Source organism: Oncorhynchus mykiss, chromosome 1, assembly GCF_057628025.1.
Source record: "Oncorhynchus mykiss isolate SJ-2025 chromosome 1, ASM5762802v1, whole genome shotgun sequence".
Classification (NCBI taxonomy): domain Eukaryota; kingdom Metazoa; phylum Chordata; class Actinopteri; order Salmoniformes; family Salmonidae; genus Oncorhynchus; species Oncorhynchus mykiss.
This window is the reverse complement of record NC_143022.1, coordinates 59,791,715-59,819,313: the sequence shown is the minus strand read 5'-3', so window position 1 is coordinate 59,819,313 and position 27,599 is coordinate 59,791,715. Positions and strand designations below refer to the sequence as shown.

General features: G+C 42.5%; 1 protein-coding gene and 1 pseudogene across 1 annotated transcript; both read left to right on the top strand.

Moving 5' to 3' along the window:
• The first annotated feature begins 446 nt into the window (after nt 1-446).
• dact2 (dishevelled binding antagonist of beta catenin 2) lies at nt 447-4,351 on the top strand. Its single transcript, XM_090184470.1, is given in 7 exon segments — nt 447-641; nt 2,825-2,957; nt 3,110-3,327; nt 3,330-3,408; nt 3,582-3,929; nt 3,932-4,190; nt 4,192-4,351. Coding segments are annotated over 7 exon segments (1,392 nt in total).
• A 15,451-nt stretch (nt 4,352-19,802) lies between these two features.
• LOC149985589 (leucine-rich glioma-inactivated protein 1-like) lies at nt 19,803-27,076 on the top strand (annotated as a pseudogene).
• The last annotated feature ends 523 nt before the right edge of the window (nt 27,077-27,599 follow it).

Sequence of the window (27,599 nt, the reverse complement as noted above, 5' to 3'; positions counted from 1 at the left end):
CCTATGAGTTCTGTTATACTCACAGACATAATTCAAACAGTTTTAGAAACTTCAGAGTGTTTTCTATCCAATAGTAATAATAATATGCAGGACAGAGTAGGATGCAGTTCACTATGGGCACACAATTCATCCAAAGTGAAAATACTGCCCCCTATCCCCAACGAGAGGAGGATTTGTGCATTGATTGTAAATAGGGTATTTACCACCGACTTTGCCATGTGTTGTGGTTGTGTGTATTGCCCCCCAGCCAATAGGACGAGTGACCAGGGTGCGGGCCAAATTCTAGTGCAGTCCTAAACAGGTACAGGTTCGCAGCCGCTAACGCACTGAGTGCGTAATTGCCGTATGACTGCTGATAGTCTACCGTGTTCCTCCCTTTCTTTCCTGGATATGCCTGGACAGCACTCTCCAAAATGTTGAGTAAAAAGGTATCCAAATCTGGACTGATGGCTGTGGGCATCAATCACGGACAGGTCGGGGAGAGATTTCAAGAAGCACTTGCCGGACTGCAGGAATTGCATTTTCTCAAAGAGAAACAGTGCTACATGGTAAACTGGGCACTGCGTATGGATGGGACGGACCTTCAGGGGACCGAGGAACAGCGCTTGAAGGCGACTATGTCAGCCCTCAAGCAACAACTGGTTGGGCCCGCTTTTTCCATACGAAATATTAGTTTGTTTTTCTTTTCCCATAAGAAGAAGCTTATTTGGTTGATGCATAGGCTGAGCCTAAAACGTAAATTACTGTAGAATACACAATTTAGTTAGAACATGGATTTTGATTGTTTAAAATTATTAGGCACGATATAATTGGCAGTGAACATAATATTTTATATGGTTCCAGATAGTCAATGTTTACACATTTAATTTGCACTGAAATTCCTATAATTGCGCAGATATAGTAGGTTGATATCTTGATCTATCTTGTCTGTTCTAACATTGTCAGTTGGGACTGTTTTTTCATGATTACTGCAGTCTGTATCACAACCGGCCGTAATTGGGAGTCCCATAGTGCAGCGCACAATTAGCCCAGAGTCATCCGGGTTTGGCCTGTGTAGGGCGTCATTGTAAATACGAATTTGTTCTTAGCTGACTTGCCTAGTTAAATAAATAAAGGTTCAATTTAAAAATAATAATAATAATAATTACAGTTGGTGTTGGGAGTTATAACTCGAGGTTAGTTTCAGGATCACGGAACACTGGGGATAGGGGAGTGCAGTGTATCTGATCATTAACCATTTTAATGTTAGTGGAAACATACAGCCAAAGGCCAATTGTAGGATCCTGTAACTCGGAGATAGTTTGACCCTGTTGTATTTCTGTGGAATGGTTTTGTTGTAAGTGATTGGTTAGGGATCAAGCTAATAATAGGGACCTTAAAAAAAAAAATTAAAAAAAATTGCACTTCTCCAATCAAAGAAATTATGGATGAAGCCCCCAAACATCATGCAAAATGAAAATTCACCCCGATTGCATCCCTAGGCTCCCCCCTGTCCTCCACTGGTTAATCATCATCCATGCTCTGTCATTGTTTTTTGTTTTCTAAGTGTATAACCCCTGGCAAGTGCACTGAGAGATTCCTACTTAGTACGCTACAGGAACAGGAGATCGACTCCTGCCTTGGACAAGACTACTTACTAGTGTGTTAATGTCTTGTGCTGTAAACCTTCTTATGGAGGTGGTCCCTGCACAGGGATAGCTCAGCGGAAATTTCAGAGCGCCACCTATAGTACTTGAGTAAAGTACTCGATAAAGCTCAAACTTTCATAAAAATACACATGCAAGGTACTGAATTAAAGCTACACTCGTTGTGAATCTAGCCACCAAGTCAGATTTGTAAAATGCTTTTCGGCGAAAGCATGAGAAGCTATTATCTGATAGCATGCACCCCCCAAAATACCAGCACGACACGTAAACAACAGATTTTGCGGTAGCCGGCGCTACCCAAAACGCAGAAATAAAATATAAAACATTCATTACCTTGGACGAGCTTCTTTGTTGGCACTCCTATATGTCCCATAAACATCACAATTGGGTATTTTTCCCGATTAAATCCGTCATTGTATACCCAAAATGTCATTTGCTGAAGACCAGTCTGATGCTGAGAAAAGTCCATTTACAAGACGCAACGTCACTTTTTAAAATTACAAAAGTCGCCTATAAACTTTTACAAATCACTTCAAACGACTTTTCTAAACCAACTTTAGGTATTAATAAACGTTAATGATGTATCAAATTGATCACGGGGCGATCTGTATTCGATAGCAGCAAGTCTGGAAATCATCGTCCACTTTTTCAGTTTCACAACATACTGTGATGCGCCGCAAGAAAGGAGGGGTCTATTCGTGTTGTAACCAAGGATAAATGATTCTGATATTGATAACAATGGCGACACCATGTGGAAGCTGTATGCGTTTACAGGGGGTTCGCATATATTTTCTCTCGTCTTAAACAATTCATTGAATGGCGGACGAATATTTTGTTTTTGTTTTTGGTAAACAGTTTTACCAGGGATTTTTACTCCTAAACACGTTCTGTTATAGCCACAGACCCGATTTAACCAGTTTTAGAAACTTCAGAGTGTTTTCTATCCACACATACTTATCATATGCATATACTATATTCCTGGCATGAGTAGCAGGACTTTGAAATGTTGCGCGATTTTTAACAAAAAGCTGCGAAAATTCGCATCATCCATAACAGGCGCTACAGGAACAGGAGATCGACTCCTGCCTTGGACAAGACTACTTACTAGTGTGTTAATGTCTTGTGCTGTAACCTCTGATCCCTAAATGTATGCTGACTGTGTCTGGTGTGTGTCGCAGTCATGCCTGCGCAGGCAGGATGTGGGGCTGAAGACACACCTGCAGCATCTGGACCAGCAGATCAGTGATCTAAAGCTGGACGTGTGCAATGCCTCCATTGAGAAACTGGAGAGCAAAAGTAGATCCAGCTCAGGTCAGTAGTACACACACACGATCTTATCATACAAATGGACTGGCACTCTACCTGCCTTAGAGCACATTGACATGAGCACAGACTTCCACACATTTCTTGTTGTGGGTTGTGAGGGAGTTGGCCAAAAAATTTGATTCTCTCCTCTCCTCCAGGTTTCTATGACCTCAGTGATTGCGGCTCCAGGTCTTTGTCCAACTCCTACACAACGGTATACAGCGAGTGCCTCTCCTCCTCCCAAACTAGCCTTCTCTCTCCCCATGGCCCCTCTGGATCTCACACCCTCAGTATAGCAGCCCAGAAGAATGTGGCATCCTGCCGGCACTCCGTTGAGGAGACCAACACCCACCCTAACCCCCCCCCCCCCCATGGGGGAAAGGGCAGCACCTGGGCAGCAGTAGGATCCACACTGGCACCACGGGCGCCGACAGGGCCAGACAGAGGCCCGTTTCCACAGCTGATCACCACTCTCAAAACTGCACCTTAGATAGACTTAGTCTAAACTATTGGTTATTGTGAGCTCAGGATGTCTTCATCATGCTGTGATAGATTGGATTGACTCTATATTTGAGTAGGGTCTCATTGGAATAGAGTTCTAAAGATCAATTGGTTACATTTCTGTTCCTTCAGGTGACCTGGACACGATGATGACGCCAGGACTGGGCAGCTACAAGTCTGTGGACGTGAAGAAATCCTCTGTGTGCTCCAACCTCTGGAGCTCCACCACCGTCGACCCCAAGTACCGAAGTAACCTGGTGTCCAGCAATGGGGCAGAGGTCTACCTCTACCTAAGCCCCCGCCACGCCGTGGCCCTCCAGAGCCCCATCTTCTCTCTGGGTTGGGAGCCGGCTGTCATGGAAGCCCCAGATGGCCAGGGCCCTACGGCAGATGCCTTCCCCAGTGTGGAAACTCTTCAGAGGGGACGCGTAGGGGGGATGGAGCCCAAGCCTCTTGGATACATCGACACATTTCTCAGGGGAGCATGAGCAAGATAAACATCCGGACAGAGTTTGGCAGAGACACAATGCAGATGCCTCAGAATGATCCCCCAAGTTATCCCCATGAGGCAGATGAAGTTGGAACATTGTGTCCAGATGTGCCTCAAGTTCAGGTGCCTCCAAAGCAGCCAGCCAAGCTGTCACAGCCAGACATCAGACCAATGACCAGTCGGAGGCAGTATCTGATGTATGCCAGTCAGGAGCAAGTGAACTATGTTAACCTCACCCAGCAGGCACTGCTACTCCTACCCTGTAGCACTGAGGGAGTACAGTGGTAGTGGTCTCCACACCACCACTTCCACCAATAACATACTCAGGGTGTCATCCAATGGGGTGAGAGAGCAAGGCCATCCGAACCTGGGCCATGTGGAGGTCCCAGGAGGGGGAGGGGCATCTTAGCTTGGATGAAAAGGTGCACATTGTAAAATGGCCAGCTCCTCAGTCTCAGTTGCTAATACTGTATATGCATATTATTATTAGTATTGGATAGAAAACACTCTAAAGTTTCCAAAACTGTCAAAATATTGTCTGTGAGCATAACAGAACTGATATTGCTGGCGAAACCCTGAGGAAAATCAAAACAGGAAGTGGCTTCTATTTTGAAAACTCCATGTTTCATAGCCTCCCTTTGCTGGATTTAAATGGATATGAACCAGATTCCTTTTCCTATCGCTTCCTCAAGGTGTCAACAGTCTTCAGACATATTTTCAGGCTTTTATTTTGAAAAATGAGCCAGAACCATAACATGCGGTTCTCAAGTGGTCACATGAGTTTTGCTCGCGCAACGGAATTTGGACAGATATTGTTTTCACCTCTCCTACTGTAAAAAATATTTGCGGTTGATATGTTATCGATTATATATTTTAAAAACAACCTGAGGATTGATTATTAAAAAAAATTGACATGTTTCTGTGGACATTACGGAAACTATTTGGAATTTTCATCTGCGTTGTCGTGACCGCTCTTTCCTGTGGATTTCTGATCATAACGCGACAAACAAACAGAGGTATTTTGGATCTAAAAATAATCTTTATGGAACAAAAGGAACATTTGTTGTGTAACTGGGAGTCTCGTAAGTGAAAACATCCGAAGATCATCAAAGGTAAACGATTAATTTGATTGCTTTTCTGATTTTCGTGACCAAGCTACCTGATGCTAAGTGTACTTAATGTTTTGTCATGCGATCGATAAACTTATACAAACACTTGGATTGCTTTCACTGTAAAGCACAATTTCAAAATCTGAGACGACAGGTGGATTAAGAAGTTAAGGAGAAGTATATCTATAATTCCATGTATAACACTTATATTTTCATCAACATTAACATTAATATTTCTGTAAATTGATGTGGCTATGCTAAATCAGTGGATGTTTCTGGAACTACTGAACATAACGCACCAATTTATATTCCGATTTTTTTTATATAAATATGAACTTTATCAAACAAAACATACATGTATTGTGTAATATGAAGTCCTATGAGTATCATCTGATGAAGATCATCAAAGGTTAGTCATTCATTTTCTCGCTATTTGTGCTTTTTGTGACTCCTCTCTTTGGCTGGTAAAATTGCTTTGTTTTTCTGTGGCTTGGTGGTGACCTAACATAATCGTTTGTGGTGCTTTCACTGTAAAGCCTTTTTGAAATCGGACAGTGTGGCTGGATTACCGATAATTGTATCTTTAAAATGGTGTAAAATACTTGTATGCTTGAGGAATTTTAATTATGAGATTTTTGTTGTCTTGAATTTGGCGCCTTGCACTTTCCCTGGCTGTTTTCATATCGATCCCGTTAACTGGATTTCAGCCCTAAGAGGTTTTAAGAGACAGAAATAGAGACAGATTTTGGATGCAGACAAAGAGGAAGAGGTGAAGTGAGAGTGATGACTGAGCCCAAAATCGGATTGCTCCAGAAGGTGGCGTTTATCTCTTTGTTTTTTTGCTCACCAAGCTAGGAGTGTTTGTATTGCGGTCAATGAGAGTGTCAAATTTGGTTAACAAAAAATCTAATGGGTTATTTGCTATGAGTGGCTAATTTGATCGAATAGAAGTTTTGTAATGATTAGGTTGTTGTGAGCGTACTCATAGTAGTACACATAACATCTCGGCAACTTTGAGAAAAAGTACTTTATATCAGAGTTGTGCCTCATTGTCTTTAGTTACCACAGCCACAAAGTCATTTACCCCACCTATTTCTACATATTATCTTCCTAAAATGTGATTTTAAACCTAACCCTAACCACACTGCTAATTTTAGCCCTAACACTAAGGGAGTATATGTTATTTATAATAAGGGTTATTATTACCTCTCTGAAATTAAAATGAATTTCCCTCCCATCAGCAAAATATAGTTTAACTAAACTCTCCCTGAACACCTGAAAAAAAACAAGTAACCCTCCCATATTACAAAAATAAATATTTTAACAAAGTGGATAGCAGAGAACATGCCTACTACGGCGGGCCTACTGGGTTTAAATAGCCCACAACCAAAACCTAAATATGAAACAGGTGCAACTAATCAGACACAACTAAATGAAACAGAAAAGGGGATCGTGGCAGCTAGTAGACCGGCAACGACGACCGCCGAGCGCCGCCCGAACAGGAAGAGGCACCATCTTCGTTGCGATTCATGACAGTTGTGGGTGGAAAGATCTCCTTTATTGTAAAATCATTGCATTATCTATCATCATACTTGCTGGTCAAAGACTGGAAACCTTAGGATAATATTTTTTAATACCACACAAATTACCAGAATTACAGGCTAAGAATGGATAGAGTAATAGGAGTATGTGTTAATCTTGTTTGCAAATAATTACATTTGAGACGTCATTATGAATCTGAGAATGTTACTTTTTAAAGTTAGGCCATACCGTTCCACCCCAGAGAGAGTAAGCCTACCAAGGCAGACACATTTAAGCTTTAACTACTGGCTACTCTTCTTCCGTGGCTTAACCCAACACTAACAGAAAAGGACCAGTAGTTAATGACAGGCTGTGCCTTGTTACAATTGTTGTTACCAGGTGTTGGGGAATAATCAGAATTGGTGGGTAACATAGATAAGATGTTTTATTTTCATGATATGCTTATGAGTTATTTCTCATAAGAATGTATTTTGTTGTACTATAGTGGTGGCCATTGGCAGTTATCTGTTCTATGTCAAGACTAAGTTGCATGGGCCGCAGAGAGGGGAGAGGTCAAGGTGTCATCATGTGTAAACATATATTTTGCTCCACTGTGTCTGTGTGCCAGTCACTCCCTACTTTTCCCATCGGGGAGAGGAGGATGGCAGTGTGTGGAATCATTCTCATGCTCCCTCTTATCTTAACCTATAGCCTCACTCTCCTCTTCGTGAGCTTGTCCAGGATTGGTTGTATTTAGAATTGGTTGTATCTAAAATGACAATTTGATATATGCGTGTTGATATGGAGGATTGGTTTATGGTTTCGGGGTTTGAGTAAGGAGACAAAGCTGAACGATTTATTATGTCTATGCTGTCTGACTATGTGTGTTCTTTGCTATTAAAGGATCTCAGTTGCAATGTAGTGGGGGCCCTCAGAGAATTCATTGATAGACACTGAATTGATCTGAGAGTCACAGGGTTGTGATAGAGCTCATATAATTAAAGATGGACTTTGATAACTAACTCTGACTTGTGTTGTGGTTTGCGCTCATGATTTGGTAAATAGAGGAAATTTCCACGACACAGGTCCTAGCCTATTTATTAACCCTGACCATTACATGTGGATTCGATGTAGTGGCACCTAGTAACACATGTAACATGGAACAAGGTCACATTTTGGTTTGATGTATTAACATGGTAATTCACAGGTGACTTTCAACATGTAATTACAAAACATGAATTACATAGTGGAAAAATCAAATGTGTATTAACATAAGTAATTACACATGTGGAATAACCTTCAGCAAGTGGATGTCTAATCACAACATTCCTTGTTCCAATTGTGTAATAACAGTGCTACACCCTTATAACCATGTAGGTACATAGTAACACCTATGTAACTACTACATTGTTACTACAGTTATTACTGTGTAGTTACATAGTAATAAGGTCCACTGAGAACATCCTTTCAGGCTGTATCACCAAATGGTGTGGTGAGGTCTGCCCAACGCATCATTGGGGGCACACTACCTGCCTTCCAGGACACCTACAGCACCCGATGTCACAGGAAGGCCAAAAAGATAATCAAAGACAACAACCACCCGAGCCACTGCCTATTCACCCAGTTATCATCTAGAAGGCAAGGTCAGTCAGTACAGGTGCATCAAAGCTGGGACTGAGAAACTGAAAATCAACTTCTATCTCAAGCCCTTCAGACTGTTAAACAGCCATCACTAGGCGGCTTCCTCCCGGTTACATAACCGTGCACCTTAGAGGCTGCTGCCCCATATACAAAGACTTGAAATCACTGGCCACTTTAAAAATAGAAAACTAGTCACTTTAATAATGTTTACATATTTTTCTTTACTCATCTCATATGTATATACTGTATTCTACTCTACTGTATGCCACTCTGACATTGTTCATCCTAATATTTGTCTCACCTGCTGTTTTAGCTAGCTCTCCCAATCAACACCTGGGATTACTGTATGCCTCGCTGTATGTCTCTCTCATATGTCAATATGCCTTGTATACTGTTGTTCAGGTTAGTTATCATTGTTTTAGTTTACAATGGAGCCCCTAGTTCCACTCTTCATACCTCTGATACCTCCTTTGTCCCACCTCCCACACAATGCAGTGACCTCACCCATTACAACCAGCATGTCCAGAGATACAACCTCTCTTATCATCACCCAGTGCCTGGGCTTACCTCTGCTGTACCCGCACCCCACCATACCCCTGTCTGCGCATTATGCCCTGAATGTCTTCTACTATGCCCAGAAACATACACTTTAAAAATAGAAAACTAGTCACTTTAATAATGTTTACATATTTTTCTTTACTCATCTCATATGTATATACTGTATTCTACTCTACTGTATGCCACTCTGACATTGTTCATCCTAATATTTGTCTCACCTGCTGTTTTAGCTAGCTCTCCCAATCAACACCTGGGATTACTGTATGCCTCGCTGTATGTCTCTCTCATATGTCAATATGCCTTGTATACTGTTGTTCAGGTTAGTTATCATTGTTTTAGTTTACAATGGAGCCCCTAGTTCCACTCTTCATACCTCTGATACCTCCTTTGTCCCACCTCCCACACAATGCAGTGACCTCACCCATTACAACCAGCATGTCCAGAGATACAACCTCTCTTATCATCACCCAGTGCCTGGGCTTACCTCCGCTGTACCCGCACCCCACCATACCCCTGTCTGCGCATTATGCCCTGAATGTCTTCTACCATGCCCAGAAATCTGCTCTTTTTATTCTTTGTCCCCAACGCTCTAGGCGACCAGTTTTGATAGCCTTTAGCCGCACCCTCATACTACTCTTCCTCTGTTCCGCGGGTGATGTGGAGGTAAACCCAGGCCCTGCATGTCCCCAGGCACCCTCATTCGTTGACTTCTGTGATCGAAAAAGCCTTGGTTTCATGCATGTCAACATCAGAAGCCTCCTCCCTAAGTTTGTTTTACTCACTGCTTTAGCACACTCTGCTAACCCTGATGTCCTTGCCGTGTCTGAATTCTGGTTTAGGAAGGCCACCAAAAAATCTGAGATTTCCATACCCAACTATAACATTTTCCATCAAGATAGAACTGCCAAAGGGGAAGGAGTTGCAGTAATGTCATACTTTCCAGGTCCATACCCAAACAGTTCGAACTACTAATTTAAAAAATTACTCTCTCCAGAAATAAGTCTCTCACTGTTGCCTGCTACCGACCTCCCTCAGCTCCCAGCTGTGCCCTGGACACCATTTGTGAATTGATCGCCCCCCATCTAGCTTCAGAGTTTGTTCTGTTAGGTGACCTAAACTGGGATATGCTTAACACCCCGGCAGTCCTACCATCTAAGCTAGATGCCCTCAATCTCACACAAATCATCAAGGAACCCACCAGGTACAACCCTAAATCTGTCAACAAGGGCACCCTCATAGACGTCATCCTGACCAACTGGCCCTCCAAATACACCTCCTCTGTCTTCAACCAGAATCTCAGTGATCACTGCCTCATTGCCTGTATCCGATACGGATCCGCAGTCAAACGACCACCCCTCATCACTGTCAAACGCTCCCTAAAACACTTCTGCGAGCAGGTCTTTCCAATCGACCTGGCCCGGGTATCCTGGGAGGATATTGACCTCATCCCGTCAGTTGAGGATGCCTGGTCATTCTTTAAACGTAACTTCCTCACCATTTTAGATAAGCATGCTCTGTTCAAAAAATGCAGAACTAAGAACAGATATAGCCCTTGGTTCACTCCAGACCTGACTGCCCTCGACCAGCACAAAAACATCCTGTGGCGGACTGCAATAGCATCGAATAGTCCCCGCGATTTGCAACTGTTCAGGGAAGTCAGGAACCAATACACGCAGTCAGTCAAACCAAGGACAGATTCTTCAGGCAGAAATTTGCATCCTGTAGCTAACTCCAAAAAGTTCTGGGACACTGTAAAGTCCATGTAGAACAAGAGAACCTCCTCCCAGCTGCCCACTGCACTGAGGCTAGGTAACACGGTCACCACCGATAAATCGATGATTATCGAAAACTTCAACAAGCATTTCTCAACGGCTGGCCATGCCTTCCTCCTGGCTACTCCAACCTCGGCAAACAGCTCCGCACCCCCCGCAGCTACTCGCCCAAGCCTCTCCAGGTTCTCCTTTACCCAAATCCAGATAGCAGATGTTCTGAAAGAGCTGCAAAACCTGGACCCGTACAAATCAGCTGGGCTTGACAATCTGGACCCTCTATTTCTGAAACTATCCGCCATCATTGTCGCAACCCCTATTACCAGCCTGTTCAACCTCTCTTTCATATCGTCTGATATCCCCAAGGATTGGAAAGCTGCCGCAGTCATCCCCCTCTTCAAAGGGGGAGACACCCTGGACCCAAACTGTTACAGACCTATATCCATCCTGCCCTGCCTATCTAAGGTCTTCGAAAGCCAAGTCAACAAACAGGTCACTGACCATCTCGAATCCCACCGTACCTTCTCCGCTGTGCAATCTGGTTTCCGAGCCGGTCACGGGTGCACCTCAGCCACGCTCAAGGTACTAAACGATATCATAACCGCCATCGATAAAAGACAGTACTGTGCAGCAGTCTTCATCGACCTGGCCAATGCTTTCAACTCTGTCAATCACCATATTCTTATCGGCAGACTCAGTATCCTCGGTTTTTCTAATGACTGCCTTGCCTGGTTCACCAACTACTTTGCAGACAGTGTTCAGTGTGTCAAATCGGAGGGCATGTTGTCCGGTCCTCTGGCAGTCTCTATGGGGGTGCCACAGGGTTCAATTCTCGGGCCGACTCTTTTCTCTGTATATATCAATGATGTTGCTCTTGCTGCGGGCGATTCCCTGATCCACCTCTACGCAGACGACACCATTCTGTATACTTCCGGCCCTTCCTTGGACACTGTGCTATCTAACCTCCAAACGAGCTTCAACGCCATACAACACTCCTTCCGTGGCCTCCAACTGCTCTTAAACGCTAGTAAAACCAAATGCATGATTTTCAACCGTTCTCTGCCTGCACCCGCACGCCCGACTAGCATCACCACCCTGGATGGTTCCGACCTAGAATATGTGGACATCTATAAGTACCTAGGTGTCTGGCTAGACTGTAAACTCTCCTTCCAGACTCATATAAAATATCTCCAATCTAAAATCAAATCTAGAGTCGGCTTTCTATTCCGCAACAAAGCCTCCTTCACTCAGGCCGCCAAACTTACGCTAGTAAAACTGACTATCCTACCGATCCTCGACTTCGGCGATGTCATCTGCAAAATAGTTTCCAATACTCTACTCAGCAAACTGGATGCAGTTTATCACAGTGCCATCCGTTTTGTTACTAAAGCACCTTATACCACCCACCAATGCAACCTGTATGCTCTAGTCGGCTGGCCCTCGCTACATATTCGTCGCCAGACCCACTGGCTCCAGGTCATCTACAAGTCCATGCTAGGTAAAGCTCCGCCTTATCTCAGTTCACTGGTCACGATGGCAACATCCAGCGCGTAGCACGCGCTCCAGCAGGTGTATCTCACTGATCATCCCTAAAGCCAACACCTCATTTGGCCGCCTTTCGTTCCAGTTCTCTGCTGCCTGTGACTTGAACGAATTGCAAAAATCGCTGAAGTTGGAGACTTTTATCTCCCTCACCAACTTCAAACATCTGCTATCTGAGCAGCTAACCGATCGCTGCAGCTGTACATAGTCTATCGGTAAATAGCCCACCCAATTTACCTACCTCATCCCCATACTGTTTATATTTATTTACTTTTCTGCTCTTTTGCACACCAGTATCTCTACCTGTACATGACCATCTGATCATTTATCACTCCAGTGTTAATCTGCAAAATGTTAATTATTCGCCTACCTCCTCATGCCTTTTGCACACAATGTATACAGACTCTCTTTTTTTTCTACTGTGTTATTGACTTGTTAATTGTTTACTCCATGTGTAACTCTGTGTTGTCTGTTCACACTGCTATGCTTTATCTTGGCCAGGTCGCAGTTGTAAATGAGAACTTGTTCTCAACTAGCCTACCTGGTTAAATAAAGGTGATTTTTATTATTTTTTTTATAAAATAAAAATGTATATATTCCTTAATTCCATTATTTTACTTTTAGGGTGTGTGTATTGTTTGTATTGCTGTGCATTGTTAGATATTACTGTACTGTTGGAGCTAGAAACACACATATTTCGCTACACCTGGAATAACATCTGCTAAACATGTGTATGTGACAAATACAATTTTATTTGATTGGATTAATGTATAGTGTTAAACTTTATTTCTAAGCTACCTCTCCAAAGTCTTTACTGTCTGCTCCACTCTGACGGCAGGCATTGCAGGCAGCAAACAGCTCAACAGAAGTAAAGCCTTGTTTGAGAGTCACCAGATTTATTAAAAACAACAACTAATTTCCTGTGTCTGTGTGTTAATATGTTAAAGCTAGAATCCTTAGTTGGTACATCCATTTACACCATTGATTATAGAAGAATACAACTTGTATCGCATAATAACCCAAAATACAAACGTGTTTTACTCCAATGTATGTAAACAATGTCAATGAATATTTTGCATGCATTTCCTTGGATAATGAAATGCACCTGATTGCAGTCGGTCTCAACTCGAGCAATAGTCTCGAGCACCTCAAATGCATGCATCTGATTGGCTACTATTCCCAGGCAATCTTCCTGCTGACGTGCCCTCTTAAGTGTCAATAATTTGAGTTTGTCACCTGTAGAGATAATATTGTAGCATAGCGCATCTGCTCACTTGACTCGTGATAATTACTTCACAAGTTTCAATCCAATGCAGGAGTGGCTTCGGGACAAGTCTCTAAATGTCCTTGTTTTTCCCAGCAAGAGCGCGGACTTCAAATTAAACTTTATTTGTCACATGTGCCGAATACAACAAGTGTAGACTTTACCGTGAAATGCTTACTTACAAGCCCTTAAAACTTGTTAGGGCTAGGGTTCATTTTTTTGAATTTCCACCTGACATGCCCAAAGTAAACTGCCTGTTACTCAGGCCAAGAAGCCAGGATATGCATATAATCGGTACCAGTGGATAGAAAACACTTTGAAGTTTGTAGAAATGTTAAAATAATGTATTAGACTATAACAAAATATATGGTATGAGAAAATCAATAGAAAAAATAACCAGAATTCATAAAGCCCTTCTTACATCAGCTGATGTCACAAAGTGCTGTACAGAAACCCAGCCTAAAACCCTAAACCAAGCAATGCAGGTGTAGAAGCACGGTGGATAGGAAAACTCCCTAGAAAGGCCAGAACCTAGGATGAAATCTAGAGAGGAACCAGGCTCTGAGGGGTGGCCAGTCCTCCTCTGGCTGTGCTGGGTTGAGATTATAACAAAACATGGCCAAGATGTTCCAATTTTCATAGATGACAAGCAGGGTCAAATAATAATCACAGTGGTTGTCAAGGGTGCAACAGGTCAGCACCTCAGAAGTAAATGTCTGAGGAGTAAATGGCTTTTCATAGCCGATCATTCAGAGTATCTTTACCGCTCCTGCTGTCTCTAGAGAATTGAAAGCAGCATGTCTGGGACAGGTAGCACGTCCGGTGAACAGGTCAGGGTTCCATATAGCCGCAGGCAGAACAGTTGAAACTGGAGCAGCAGCATGGCCAGGTGGACTGGGGAAGGCAAGGAGTCATCAGGCCAGGTAGTCCTGAGGCATGGTCCTAAGGTTCATGTCCTCCGAGAGAGAGAAAGAAAGAATTAGAGAGAGCATACTTAAATTCACACAGGACACCGGATAAGACAGGAGAAATACAGATATAAAACAGACTGACCCTAGCCCCCGACACAAACTATTACAGCAAAAATACTGGAGGTTGAGACAGGTTGAGACAGGAGGGGTCGGGAGTCACTGTGGCCCCGTCCGACAATACCCCCGGACAGGGCCAAACAGGCAGGATATAACCCCACCCACTTTGCCAAAGCACAGCCCCCACACCACTAGAGGGATATCTTCAACCACCAACTTACCATCCTGAGACAAGGCCGAGTATAGCCCACAAAGATTTTCGCAACGGCACAACCTAAGGGGGGACGCCAACCCAGACAGGAAGATCACGTCAGTGACTCAACCCACTCAAGTGATGCACCCCTCCTAGGGACGGCATGGAAGAGCACCAGTAAGCCAGTGACTCAGCCTGTGTAATAGGGTTAGAGACAGAGAATCCCAGTGGAGAGAGGGGAACCGGCCAGGCAGAAACAGCAATGACCGTTCATTGCTCCAGTGCCTTTCCATTCACCTTAACACTCCAGGTATTCAGACCTTTTACCTTTGGCAGCGATTACAGCCTTGAGTCTTCTTGGGTATTACGCTACAAGCTTGGCACACCTGTATTGATGGAGTTTATCCCAATCTTATCTGCAGATCCTCTCAAGCTCTGTCAGGTTGGATGGGGAGCATTGCTGCACAGATATTTCCAGTTCTCTCCAGATCTCTGGCTGGGCCACTCAAGTGCATTGAGAGACTTGTCCCGAAGCCACTCCTGCGTTGTCTTGGCTGTGTGCTTAGTGTCATTGTCCTGTCGTGAACCATCGCCCGAGTCTGAGGTCCTGAGCGCTCTGGAGCAGGTTTTCATCAAGGAACTCTCTGTACTTTGGTCCCGTTTATCTTTCCCTCGATCCTGACTAGTCTCCCAGTCCCTGCCGCTGAAAAACATCCCCACAGCATGATGCTGCCACCACCATGCTTCACCGTAGCCATGGTGCTAGGTTTACTCCCGACGTGACGCTTGGCATTCAGGCCAAATAGTTCAATATTGGTTTTATTAGACCAGAGAATCTTGTTTATCATGATCTGAGAGTCCTTTAGGTGCCTTTTTTGCAAACTCCAAGCTGGCTATCATGTGCCTTTTACTGAGGAGTAGCTTCCGTCTGGCAACAACCACCTGATTGGTGGAGAGCTGCAGAGATGGTTGTCCTTCTGGAATGTTCTCCCATCTCCACATAGGAACTCTGGAGCTCTATGTGAACATCGAGTTCTTGGTCACCTCCCTGACCAAGGACCTCCCCTGATTGTTCAGTTTGGCCATGTGGACAGTTTTAGGAAGAGTCTTGGTGGTTCCTAACTTCTTCCATTTAAGAATGATAGAGGCCACTGTGTGCTTGGGGTCCTTCAATGCTGCAAAAATGTTTTGGTACCATTCCACAGATTTGTGCCTCATCACAATCCTGTCTCTGAGCTCTACGGAAAATTCCTTTGACCTCATTGCTTGATTTTTGCTCTGATGTGCACTGTCAACTGTGGGACTTTATATAGACAGGTGTTTTTTTGCTAAATCATGTCCAATCAATTGAATTTACCAGAGATGGACTGCAATCAAGTTGTAGAAACATCAAACAAAGACTGATCAATGGAAACAGGATGCACCTGAGCTCCATTTCGAGTCTCATAGCAAAGGTTCTAAATACTTATTACTGGTCTTTGTCTTTAATACATTTGCAAAAATGTATAAAAAACCTGTTTGTCATTAAGGGGTGTTGTGTAGATTGATGAGGAAAACAAATATTTATTATATTTTAGAATAAGGCTATATAAATATAAATATGTAACAAAATGTGGAAAAATTCAAGGGGTCGGAATAATTTTTGAAAGCACTGCATATGTATATATATAATCCTGCAAAGAGAGTGGGAAGTGTGAGAGTGGGAAGGTGGGAGTTGTCTCTTGAAAGAGTCTTTGTTTTGGGTTCGGGAGAGCAACAACGCTAAATACCTTGTAGGCCCCCTGTTTCGTATTACTTTCCTGCCAGTCCTAAAGCATTTCCATTGTATTGTCACAAAGCTGTATATTAGAACGCAAATCAAATCAAATGATTAAACTTACTTTTTATAAACTGACATGCAAGTTTAACAAATAGCCTTCTTTCACAGGCCTCATATTATCATCTAATCAGTATCTCCTGGTATCTTAGAGGAATAGATCCATTCAGTAGATAGGCTGTCTAGACTACAAGAAAAGAACACACACAAAAGACGACAAAACTATTTTAGCTAGTGACTACATTCTATTTGTTGATCTACTAGTATCGTACCCCCCCCCCCCCCCCCCCCACACACACACACACACACACACAGACAAGCACACACACATATACTCACACACACAAACAGGAAAGAACACAGACCAAGGCCCACAAAGCTTCTCACAGTTAAGAACGTTTACAATACGAGCCAAAACAACACTGCCAAACAATTGACAACAAAAAGACCAACTAGGTTTTGAAGCTTGGGTTAGGAAATGAAGGTCCAGAAAAGTCACGTCCGCAGCCTCGACCAAAAAATAATTCACCATCATTAATTTGATGATTGCATTTGCCCGGCAGTGTCTCCCAGTCGTGGATTGGCTGACTCAACTGTGTAGGTGCAAGGGTCATGTCTAGATGGTATACAGCTTTTGTCAAAATGACGTCAAAATATTTTTGGTGCATTTTAGCTAACCTTTTCCCAACCTTAACCTAGTTCTCCTAGCCTTCTACATTTATTTGTTACGGTGCGTGAATGAGGACCCAAAAGCGAATTAACGTAAACAGAGCTTCTTTAATAACAAAACAAACGTAGGCTCAGATGGACCGGCAGATTCCGACAGGACAGGACAAGGTTGCAGCAAACATGACGATAGTCTGGTTCAGGCATGAATAACACAAACAAGAATCCGACAAGGACAGGAGCAGGAACAGAGAGAGATATAGAGACCTAATCAGAGGGAAAAAGGGAACAGGTGGGAAAAGAGGTGACGAGGTAGTTAGGAGGAGACAAGGAACAGCTGGGGGAAAGAGGGGGAGAAAAGGTAACCTAATAACGACCAGCAGAGGGAGACAGGGTGAAGGGAAAGGACAGAAACAAGACACAACATGACAATACATGACATTATTATCCTAATCTGCTACATAAATTATCCTAAACCTGCTATGAAAAGTCAATTTTGACAAAAGCTGAATGTGCTTTCAGGACAAAACCCAGGGCTAGGGCAGAAACAAAAAATGTGGAACCCCCTGTGTCACGGTACAAGAACCGTAGACATTGGCCAAGTACAAATAGGACTGCAGTGTGGAAATGGACAGAAAAAGGTTGGTGCGGAAGTTTTCCTGTGGTAGTGAGGCAGAGGGGGAGTGGTGTTTCCCAAGAGAAAACAAATCTTCTGAAATTGTATTTGTGGTTTTATACTTCCATCTATTGGAAATATTTAGCAATTGCAGTACCTGCGTTTTTCAAACAATGTGTTGATCAGACCATTAATCTTACCGACGTGGTTCCTGCACAGGAACACCTCAGCGGAAATTTCAGAGCGCCACCTCTGCGCCACTACTATAGAGTACTATAGTACTCGATAAATCTCAAACTTTCATTAAAACACACATGCAAGGTACTGAATTAAAGCTACACTCGTTGAGAATCTAGCCACCTAGTCAGATTTGTAAAATGCTTTTCGGCGAAAGCATGAGAAGCTATTATCTGATAGCATGCACCCCCCAAAATACCAGAACGCCACGTAAACAACAGATTTTGCGGTAGCCGGCGCTACCCAAAACGCAGAAATAAAATATAAAACATTTATTACATTGGACGAGCTTCTTTGTTGGCACTCCTATATGTCCCATAAACATCACAATTGGGTATTTTTCCCGATTAAATCCGTCATTGTATACCCAAAATGTCATTTGTTGAAGGCCAGTCTGATCCTGGAAAAAGCCCCTTTACAAGACGCAACGTCACTTTTTAAAATGACAAAAGTTGCCTATAAACTTTTACAAATCACTTCAAACGACTTTTCTAAACCAACTTTAGGTATTAATAAACGTTAATAATCGATCAAATTGATCACGGGGCGATCTGTATTCGATAGCAGCAAGTCTTGAAATCATCGTCCATTTTTTTTACTTTCACAATTTTCTGGGTGCACCTCAAGACAGGAAGTGCCTATACGTCATCCCACCAAGGATAAATGTGCTAAGAAATTCCAGTATTGGCGACATCGTGTGGAAGCTGTAGGCGTTGTAAACGGAACCGGATCTATTTTCTTTCGCCTTAGACAATTCAAAGACTGGCGGATGAATTTTTTTTGTGTGTTTTTGGTGAACAGTTTTCCCTGGGATTTTTACTTCTAAACACGCTCTGTTATAGCCACAGACACGATTTTACCAGTTTTAGAGACTTCAGAGTGTTTTCTATACAAACATCATATGCATATACTATATTCCTGGCCTGAGTAGCAGGACTTTGAAATGTTGTGTGATTTTTAACAAAAAGCTGCGAAAATTCGCAGCATCCTTAAAAGGTTTTAAATGTTTCACCATCAAGTACTCAGAATTGCAAAAATATAAATATGTCAAATCTTTTCTACTTAATTGTATAATTTAGTCTTATCCAGAGTGATGTGGGGTTAAGTGCCTTGCTGAAAGGCACATTAAATGCTGAAAGGCACATCAAAATATTGGGCTCAGATATTCAACATGGCAACCTTTCGGTTACTGGCCCAACGCTCTTAACCACTGCCGCCAGGTTACAATTACAACCATAACATTACCATTTACAGCATATCAATAAACAATGAAACTGATGGGTCATACACGTAAACAAAAAACTATTATTTAAAAAAAACTATTTCTTGAGAGAGGTAACATTATCTGGAAAAGTAACATCCCCTTAACATATAAACACACAGACACTGGACACAGACAACTCGGCCGATGTGCCCTCAACCAGCCTCTGCGTCGTGGATGTTTGGTGATGATCCATCGGCTAGCCCCGGCCTGCTAGCTCCCTGAACGCTGTGTCTCCCGCTTGCGCAACGTAGTAATTGACCACCGAATGGTTCCCTGTTTCATCTATTCCTGATCATTGGACCCTATGATCACTCGACCACAAAGCCTTTGCCTGCTGGACTGTCCATTAACACAGTACTTCATTTTGTTCATCTGTCTGCCCCAGCCTCAAACTCAGGCCCTGTGTGTAGTTAACTGACCTTCTCTGCCCATTCATCGCCATTGACCCATTGTTGTTGTCCTAGCTGTTTACCCATTGTTGTCTCACCCGTTGTTGTCTTTGCTCTCCCAATCAAAGCTCTCCCAATCAACTGTGATTGCTTATGTCTTTCTCTAATGTCAATATGCATTGTACACTGTTGTTTAGGGCAGCTCTCATTGTTTTATTTTACTGCGGAGCCCCTAGTCCTGCTCAACATGCCTCAGATAGCTGCTTTGTCCCACACCCCACACATGCGGTGACTGCACCCACCTTAACTGGCACCTCCAGAGATGCCACCTCTCTCATCGTCACTCAATGCCTAGGTTTGCCCCCAATGTACTCGCACCCTACCTTACCCTTGTCTATACACTATGCCCTGAATCTATCCTACCACGCCCAGAAATCTGTTCCTTTTATTCTCTGTTCCCAACTCACTAGACGACCAGTTCTTATAGCCTTTAGCCATACCCTCATCCTACTCCTCCTCTGTTCCTTTGGTTAACCCAGGCCCTGTGTGTCCAGGCCCTGTGTGTCCATTTGTTGACTTCTGCAACCGTAAAAGCCTTGGGTTCATGCATGTTAAGGTGTGACTGCCGGCGCAAGTCACTCTAACAAATATAACTGGGAAATCACTGATAATATGCATCATTTCAGCGTTCTCATAAAATGTACAACACGCAGTGAAAACTACTATCAATGTTGATGCTGCACTAAATGATAAACATCTGCAAGATTTTTATGAGCCTCTTATTGTTGCCATCTCAGTTGATGTGTCAGGCTGAGATGGGATTCGGGTTTCCCTTCTGAAGGAGTTTTCCCCTCCCACTCAGACCACTCCCAGACAGCCTAGCAAAATTCTTGCATAAGAAATTGCTCTTGCTGAGAAGCTATTTTTGTTTATTTTTGACCATTTTGATTTAAAACAATCACAGTAAGGTACTTAATTGTTACACAGAATTTCTTTAATTGAACTATAAACACTATAAATGTTCAACTGAAAAATAAACACTAGAAATAACACTGGCCAATTTGTTCTCCCACTCTGCTCAATAAAGTCACAGAAAATACAAATTTTTAAGAAACAGTCATGGCAAAGATATTAGCTATGTCAGGAGTGTTTATGTAAAATTACTAAGGGATTACCAGATACATGTACAAATATTCCCATATACACTTCCGTTCAAAAGTTTTGGGTCTTCTTTAGTCTGGTTGAGTATCTGGAGCATCAGCATTTATGGGTTCGATTTACAGGCTCAAAGTGGCTAGATTCAAATAACTTCTGAAACTCCTCAGTCTATTCTTGTTCTGAGAAATGAAGGCTATTCCAATGAGAGAAATTGCCAAGAAACTGAAGATCTCGTACAGTGCTGTGTACTACTCCCTTCACAGAACAGCACAAACTGGCTCCAACCAGAATAGAAAGAGGAGTGGGTGGCCCTTGTGCACAACTGAGCAAGGGGAAAAGTACACTAGTTTGAGACAGACCCCTCACAAGCCCTCAACTGGCATCTTCATTAAATAGTACCCACAAAACACCAGTCTCAACATCAACAGTGAAGAGGAGACTCCGGGATGCTGGCCTTCTAGGCAGAGTTGCAAAGAAAAATACATATCTCAGACTGGCCAATAAAAATAAAAGATTAAGATGAGCAAAAAAACAGACATGTGTAGAGGAACTCTGCCAGCATCCCGGAGTCGCCTCTTCACTGTTGACGTTGAGCCTGGTGTTTCTTTAAATCAGGACAACAGTTTTCAGCTGTGCTAACATAATTGCAAAGGGATTTTCTAATGAGCCTTTTATAACAAACTTAGATTGGGCTAACACAATGTGCCATTTGAACACAGGCGTGATGGTTGCTGATAATGGGCCTCTGTAGATATTTCATTAAAAACATAGGCGTACAATTAGCCGTTTTCAGCTACAATAGTAATTTACAACATTAACAATGTCTACACTGTATTTCTGATCAATTTTATGTTATTTTAATGGACAAAAAATATGTTTTTCTTTCAAAAACAAGGACATTTCTAAGTGACACAACTTTTGAACGGTAGTGCATGTACATCTTAATTTGAAAACATGCTAACACCCATCTTTTTACATTTGGCAGAAACTCCTGATATTAAAGTTTAAACACTGAGGTAAACACTAATGCTCGTGCACTATTTAAAAGAAAGCCTTCCAAAGAATTATCAAATAACCCTTTCTTCCAAAAAGAGTTCTTCAGATGAAAATGGTTCTTGGTAGAACCCTATCCCTCAGCAAAGAACCCTTTAGGAACCCTTTTATCTAAGAGTTTAGAAATGACTTAGGTTCCCAATGTCAAACTCTACATTCTCCTCATTGTACCTCAATGTAATATGCAATGTGATTTTTGAATTGCAATATTAATTGCATCATTCCCGAATGACAAATAATATAACAATATATTTTCTCTTTCTGATCAACAGGAGTCTGGCCTACAACAATCTGGAGACACTGCCCAAAGATGTCTTCAGGGGCATGGAGACCTTGACTAAAGTGTAAGAACCTCAACCTATTATTATTATTGTAAAATAGCTTAAGCTAGACTTTACCCTTGGCCACTGAACTAGGACCAGGTAACCTTACCCTTTCACCTTAAAGGTCCTGAACAGTCCAAATCATGTTTTTCATCAAATTGGATGATATTTCAATGAAACCAGGGGGGTGTACAATGAATCGGGATAGAGGAGTTAGCTTGCTAACTTTGGTCAACTCTTCAACTCGGGATAGCAGGTGACACAAATGTGGCTCACCTTTTAGCCAGGTAAATGTCTATGGCAATAAATCCTTCAGACCTATCCTGCTCCAGGGCAGGCTAATTCAGGGCTTAATCCACTTATCCTGAATGAAGTGTCTGAGCTGTGAGTTGATGACCAAAGATATCAGATTCCCACCCCCTCTAAAAAAATGTCATCATCCCCTTCATTTGAGGAAGATGACTGATTCAACATTTTATTAAATCAAATGTTTTTTGTGTAAAAAATTATTAATATTACAATACCTATCACATTACACATTTAGTAATGACAGAATGCAACTTAATGCCCAGTAAAACTTTTGTATTGCATAATACACTTATTTTGGAAAAAAAGTTGCTTGTGCATTGATAAGCACACCAAAGACGGCATTAACGATACAAGATACAATAAAATAAAAGATAGATGACACTTCTAGTAGTTTATTTCCTACCTTAGCCTGCTGAATCTTTCATTTTGATTTGGGCAAAAATTGTAATGTGGCACCTACTCGCCCATGAATTGATGGTTCAGCATTGTCTCAATAAAGAGTTTTGCTTTCAACTAGCTTGGTTGTCCACGTGTGACATGCACACACAGTTACAAGCCTGGTTCAAGTTCTGCTCATGTTAGCGGCAGCTGCAGGACCAATCTCCACCTTCATAACATGGATGAAGCCTGAGCAGTAATGTGAAGCTAACTGAAGCTAACTAACTTCAGAAAAGTCTGAGTACATCTAGCTAGATTTGTAGAAAACCATTCAGATCAAAGTAGGATGACCACAGAATGAAAAGGACTGTTGCTTGTGCATCGCTAAAGTTTGAAAGGTACTGGCTTCTTCCTCTTTGTTAAAAACACATATACAGGAGGCCAGATTGATGTGATTGAGGATTGATATGACATGTTTTGTACAATCATGTGAAATGCCTGGATTTTAACCTTTTTTTAAAAGCTTTTTCATCAAACTATTGCCTTACTTCGGGTGGCAGGTAGCCTAGTGGTTAGAGAGTTGGGCCAGTAAATCAGATCGAATTGAGTCATTTCTAAACTCTTAGATAAGGGTTCCTAAAGGTACAAATCTGTTCTGCCCCTGAACAAGGCAGTTAACCCACTGTTCCCCGGTATGCTGTCATTGTAAATAAGAATTTGTTCTGAACTGCGTTGTCTTGGATGTATGCTTAGGGTCATTGTTCGGTTGGAGGTGAACCACCCCAGAGGTCCTGAGTGCGGATTTTCATCGAGGATCTCTCTGTACCCCAAAGTCAAGCTTAAATTAGTTTATATTTATTCACGCCAGCAGACAGATTACAGACAAACAGCACTTCATGTGGAGTTTAGTCAGAAGCTCTGACGAGGTATTTCCCCTTCAACATATTTATACTATCGCTACGGGTTAGACAAAGATAGCCAAGTGCATCCTTTCTCAGCAAAGCATTTGCTCCCAGAGACTGGCGGCAGAGGAGGAAAACACCTGGCAACCACTCTGGGCGTTGAGCCGACCTTGTGAGAGCAAACCCCAGACACCCTGTCTGTCTACAACAGGCACATTTCTAAGTATGTATCAGGTCAAATGCAGAATAAGTGTGAGACACTGAAATGGGAGGAAGAGACACAGTAAAATTCCACTACACTTTGCTCAGTTCATCTTTCCCTCGATCCTGACAGGTCTCCCAGTCCATGCCACTGAAAATTATCCCCACAGCATGATGCTGCCACCACCATGCTTCACCAGATGGATGGTGCCAGGTTTCCTCCAGACATGACGCTTGACATTCAGGCCAAAGAGTTCAATCTTGGTTTCATTAGACCAGAAAATCGTGTTTCTCATGGTCTGAGAGTCTTTCGGTGGCTTTTGGCAAACTCCAAGTGGCTGTCAAGTGCCTTTTAGTGAGGAGTGGCTTCCGTTTGGCCACTCTACCATAAAGGCCTGATTGGTGTAGTGCTGCAGAGATGGTTGTCCTTCTGGAATGTTATCCCATCTCCACAGAGGAACTCTAGAGATCTGTCAGAGTAACCATCTCTCTGACCAAGGCCCTCCTCCACCAATTGCTCAGTTTAGCCGGAGCGGCAAGCTGTAGGAAGAGTCTTGGTTGTCCCAAACTTCTTCCATTTAGGAATGATGGAGGCCAATGTGTTCTTGGGGACCTTCAATGCTGCAGACATTTTTTTGTTACCCTTCCCCAGATCTGTGCCTCAACTAAATCCTGTCTCGGAGCTCTATGAAGAATTCCTTTGACCTCGTGGCTTGGTTTTTGCTGTGACATGCACTGTCAAATGTGGTACGTTATATAGACTGGTGTGTGCCTGTCCAAATAATGTCCAATATATTAAGTTTACCACCGATGGACCCCAATCAAGTTGTTGAAACATCTCAAGGATGATCAATGGACACAGGATGCACCTGAGCTCAATTTCGAGTCTCATAGCAAAGGGTCTGAATATCTATGTAAATAAGGTATTTCTGTTTTTATTGTAATTAATTTACAACATTTCAAAAAACCTGTTTTCACTTTGTCATTATGGGTTATTGTGTGTAGATTTGAGGATGTTATTTTATTTGATCCACTTTAGAATAAATCTGTTACATATCAAAATTTGGAAAAAGTGGTCTGAATACTTTCCGAATGCAATATATGTCCATTGGGAACGCTGACTCAGTTGTCGTGTCAACACATCTGCCAGTGCTGCTGTGAACCGCAACAGAAGACACATGTCAAATGGGAGATGCATCGAAAAAATGATTGACATCATGGATAATCCTGGTTTATGTAGATGGTCAGGAAGTCAATAACTATATTTTATGAAGTGAACCTAGATCTCTCCCTGTCCAATTGGTCAAGATTAACTAGCTTGAAAAAACAGTGCTGACAATGCCATTTTCACTAGTTAGCTAAATTATACAGCTAGCATTTTGTCTGTTACAATAACCCTTTGTTTGGTTACTTTGGCAAAGCCAATTTCTGATATCCATTGTGGCAGATAAGCTGGTTTGAGCTAGCTAAATAGGCTAAGGCTGATAACAAACACTTTTTCCAGCTACCTAAGAAGCTAACTAAACTAGGTGGTTTTGGATATGAGGCGGAGTTGAGTGAAGCAGCTTGAACGGTAAAACTTGACCCCGCTCTTATGAATCAAAATCAAATATTAACAGGCGGAGGCATATCATGCTATTTCACTTAGCATACCACAGAGTAGAGAGATGAGAAGCATTTTTTTCCTGCTTTTTATCTAAACCCAAAAGGAGTCATACCTAACTAACCGCCCAGTGGTTTTCCATAGCCCCAAGTTTGAACTAAGCCCCCTTTTGTCCCCTCGTAGAGCCGGGCCCAGCTAATGCTAAAATGTGTGTTACTCTCTCCCTGTCCTCAGTGACTTGCGGGGCAACCAGTTCATGTGTGACTATAAACTGAAGTGGCTGGTTCAGTGGATGCTCCACACCAATGCCACCGTGAACCAGATCTACTGTAAAGGCCCTGTTTCCCACCAAGACAAGAACATCAATGACCTTGTCACTGCGTCCTTCGACCGCATCACCACAGGTCAACCACCACTTTAAATCATCAACATGATAATATTAAAGGAATAGTTCAGCAAAAATATGTTTTCAGATATTTCTTTCCTTACTTTCAAAACAGTCTACAGACAAACAGAGACTGCAATCCAAACTTTGGTTGTGTTTGTTAAACTAACTGCTAAACTGAAGCTGATCTAGCCAGGTGTCAAATACTACAAAATGTTTATTTTTTTCAGTCAATGGTGTCTTATGTGGCATCCTTTCCTTTGTTTTTCCTGTAGAGTTTGCATCCTACCAGTCAGAGAAGTCGGAGTCCATATCCGTGGAGGCGTTTGCATTTGGGAATGACGAGTATGTGGTGTTTGCCCAGCCCTTTGTTAGGAAGTGCAGCTTCCTGGAATGGGATCAAGTGGAGAGGAACTACCAAAATTATGATCACATTGACAGTAAGTACAGGACTTTGTCAATGTGAAAGAAATATATTATTTTGATGCTGAAAGAAATCGGTTCTTCTGATGCATCAAAACCAGTTTGTTTTATAACAGTATTTGGAGAAGACTGTTTTCTCAAATTTTTTACACGATGAAGCCATGCATACATAAAACATCAGTCACACATTTGTAGTATCTCCCTCGCTCCCTATCTTTTGCTTTCTCTCTCTCACTCCCTTCTGCCTCTCTTCTCTGTCTTGCTCCAAACACTCTCTCTCCCTCCATATTTCTGTCTCTGTCTCCCCCCTACTTTGTCTCTCATTCTCTCCTTCACCCCCCAATCCCTCCCTCTAGGCACATCCACAGTGATCTGCAAGCCGCTGATCATTGACAACCAGCTCTTCATCATCGTTGCCCAACTCTTTGGCGGTTCGCACATCTACAAGCGTGGCGTCTTTGCCAACAAGTTCATCAAGATCCAGGACATCAACATCCTGAAGATTCGCAAGCCCAATGACGTTCCGCATCGACGGTGAGTCCTTCTTCATGATTGCAGACAGTTCCAAGGCCGGTTCTACGACAGTGTACAAGTGGAACGGCAATGGGTTCTACTCGCACCAGTCCCTGCACCCGTGGTAACCCGACACTGATGTGGAGTACATGGAGATCTCGTCCAAGCCCCACCTGGTCCTCTCCAGCAACTCACATCGCCCCATTTTGGGTTGTTTTGATTGGTTGATATATTGATTGCTAGGTAGGTGGAATTGAAAGCGGAGATGGTGCTTGTCGTGGAAATTTCCTCTATTTACCAAATCATGAGAGCAAACCACACACAAGTCAGAGTTAGTTATCACAAAGTCCATTTTTAATTATATGAGCTCTATCACAACCCTGTGACTCTCAGATCAATTCAGTGTCTATCAATGAATTCTCTGAGAGTCCCTTCCACATTTCAACTGAGATCCTTTATAGCAAAGACACACACAGGATAAGACAGCATCGGCATAATTCATCGTTCAGCTTTGTCTCCTAAACTATGTTATTTTCTCAAACTCAGAACCATAAACCAATCCTCCATATCAACAGGCATATATCAAATCCATCCTATCTTGACAAGATCACAGAGACACACTGACTGGCACACAGACATTGTGGAGCCAAGAGATACACGCTTGACCTCTCCCCTCTCTCCGGCCCAAGCAACTTAGTCTTGACATAGAACAGATACTGTAACCCCACCACAGTATTATACAAAAATAACATTCTGATGAGAAGTAACTTACAAACATATGATGAATATAAAACAT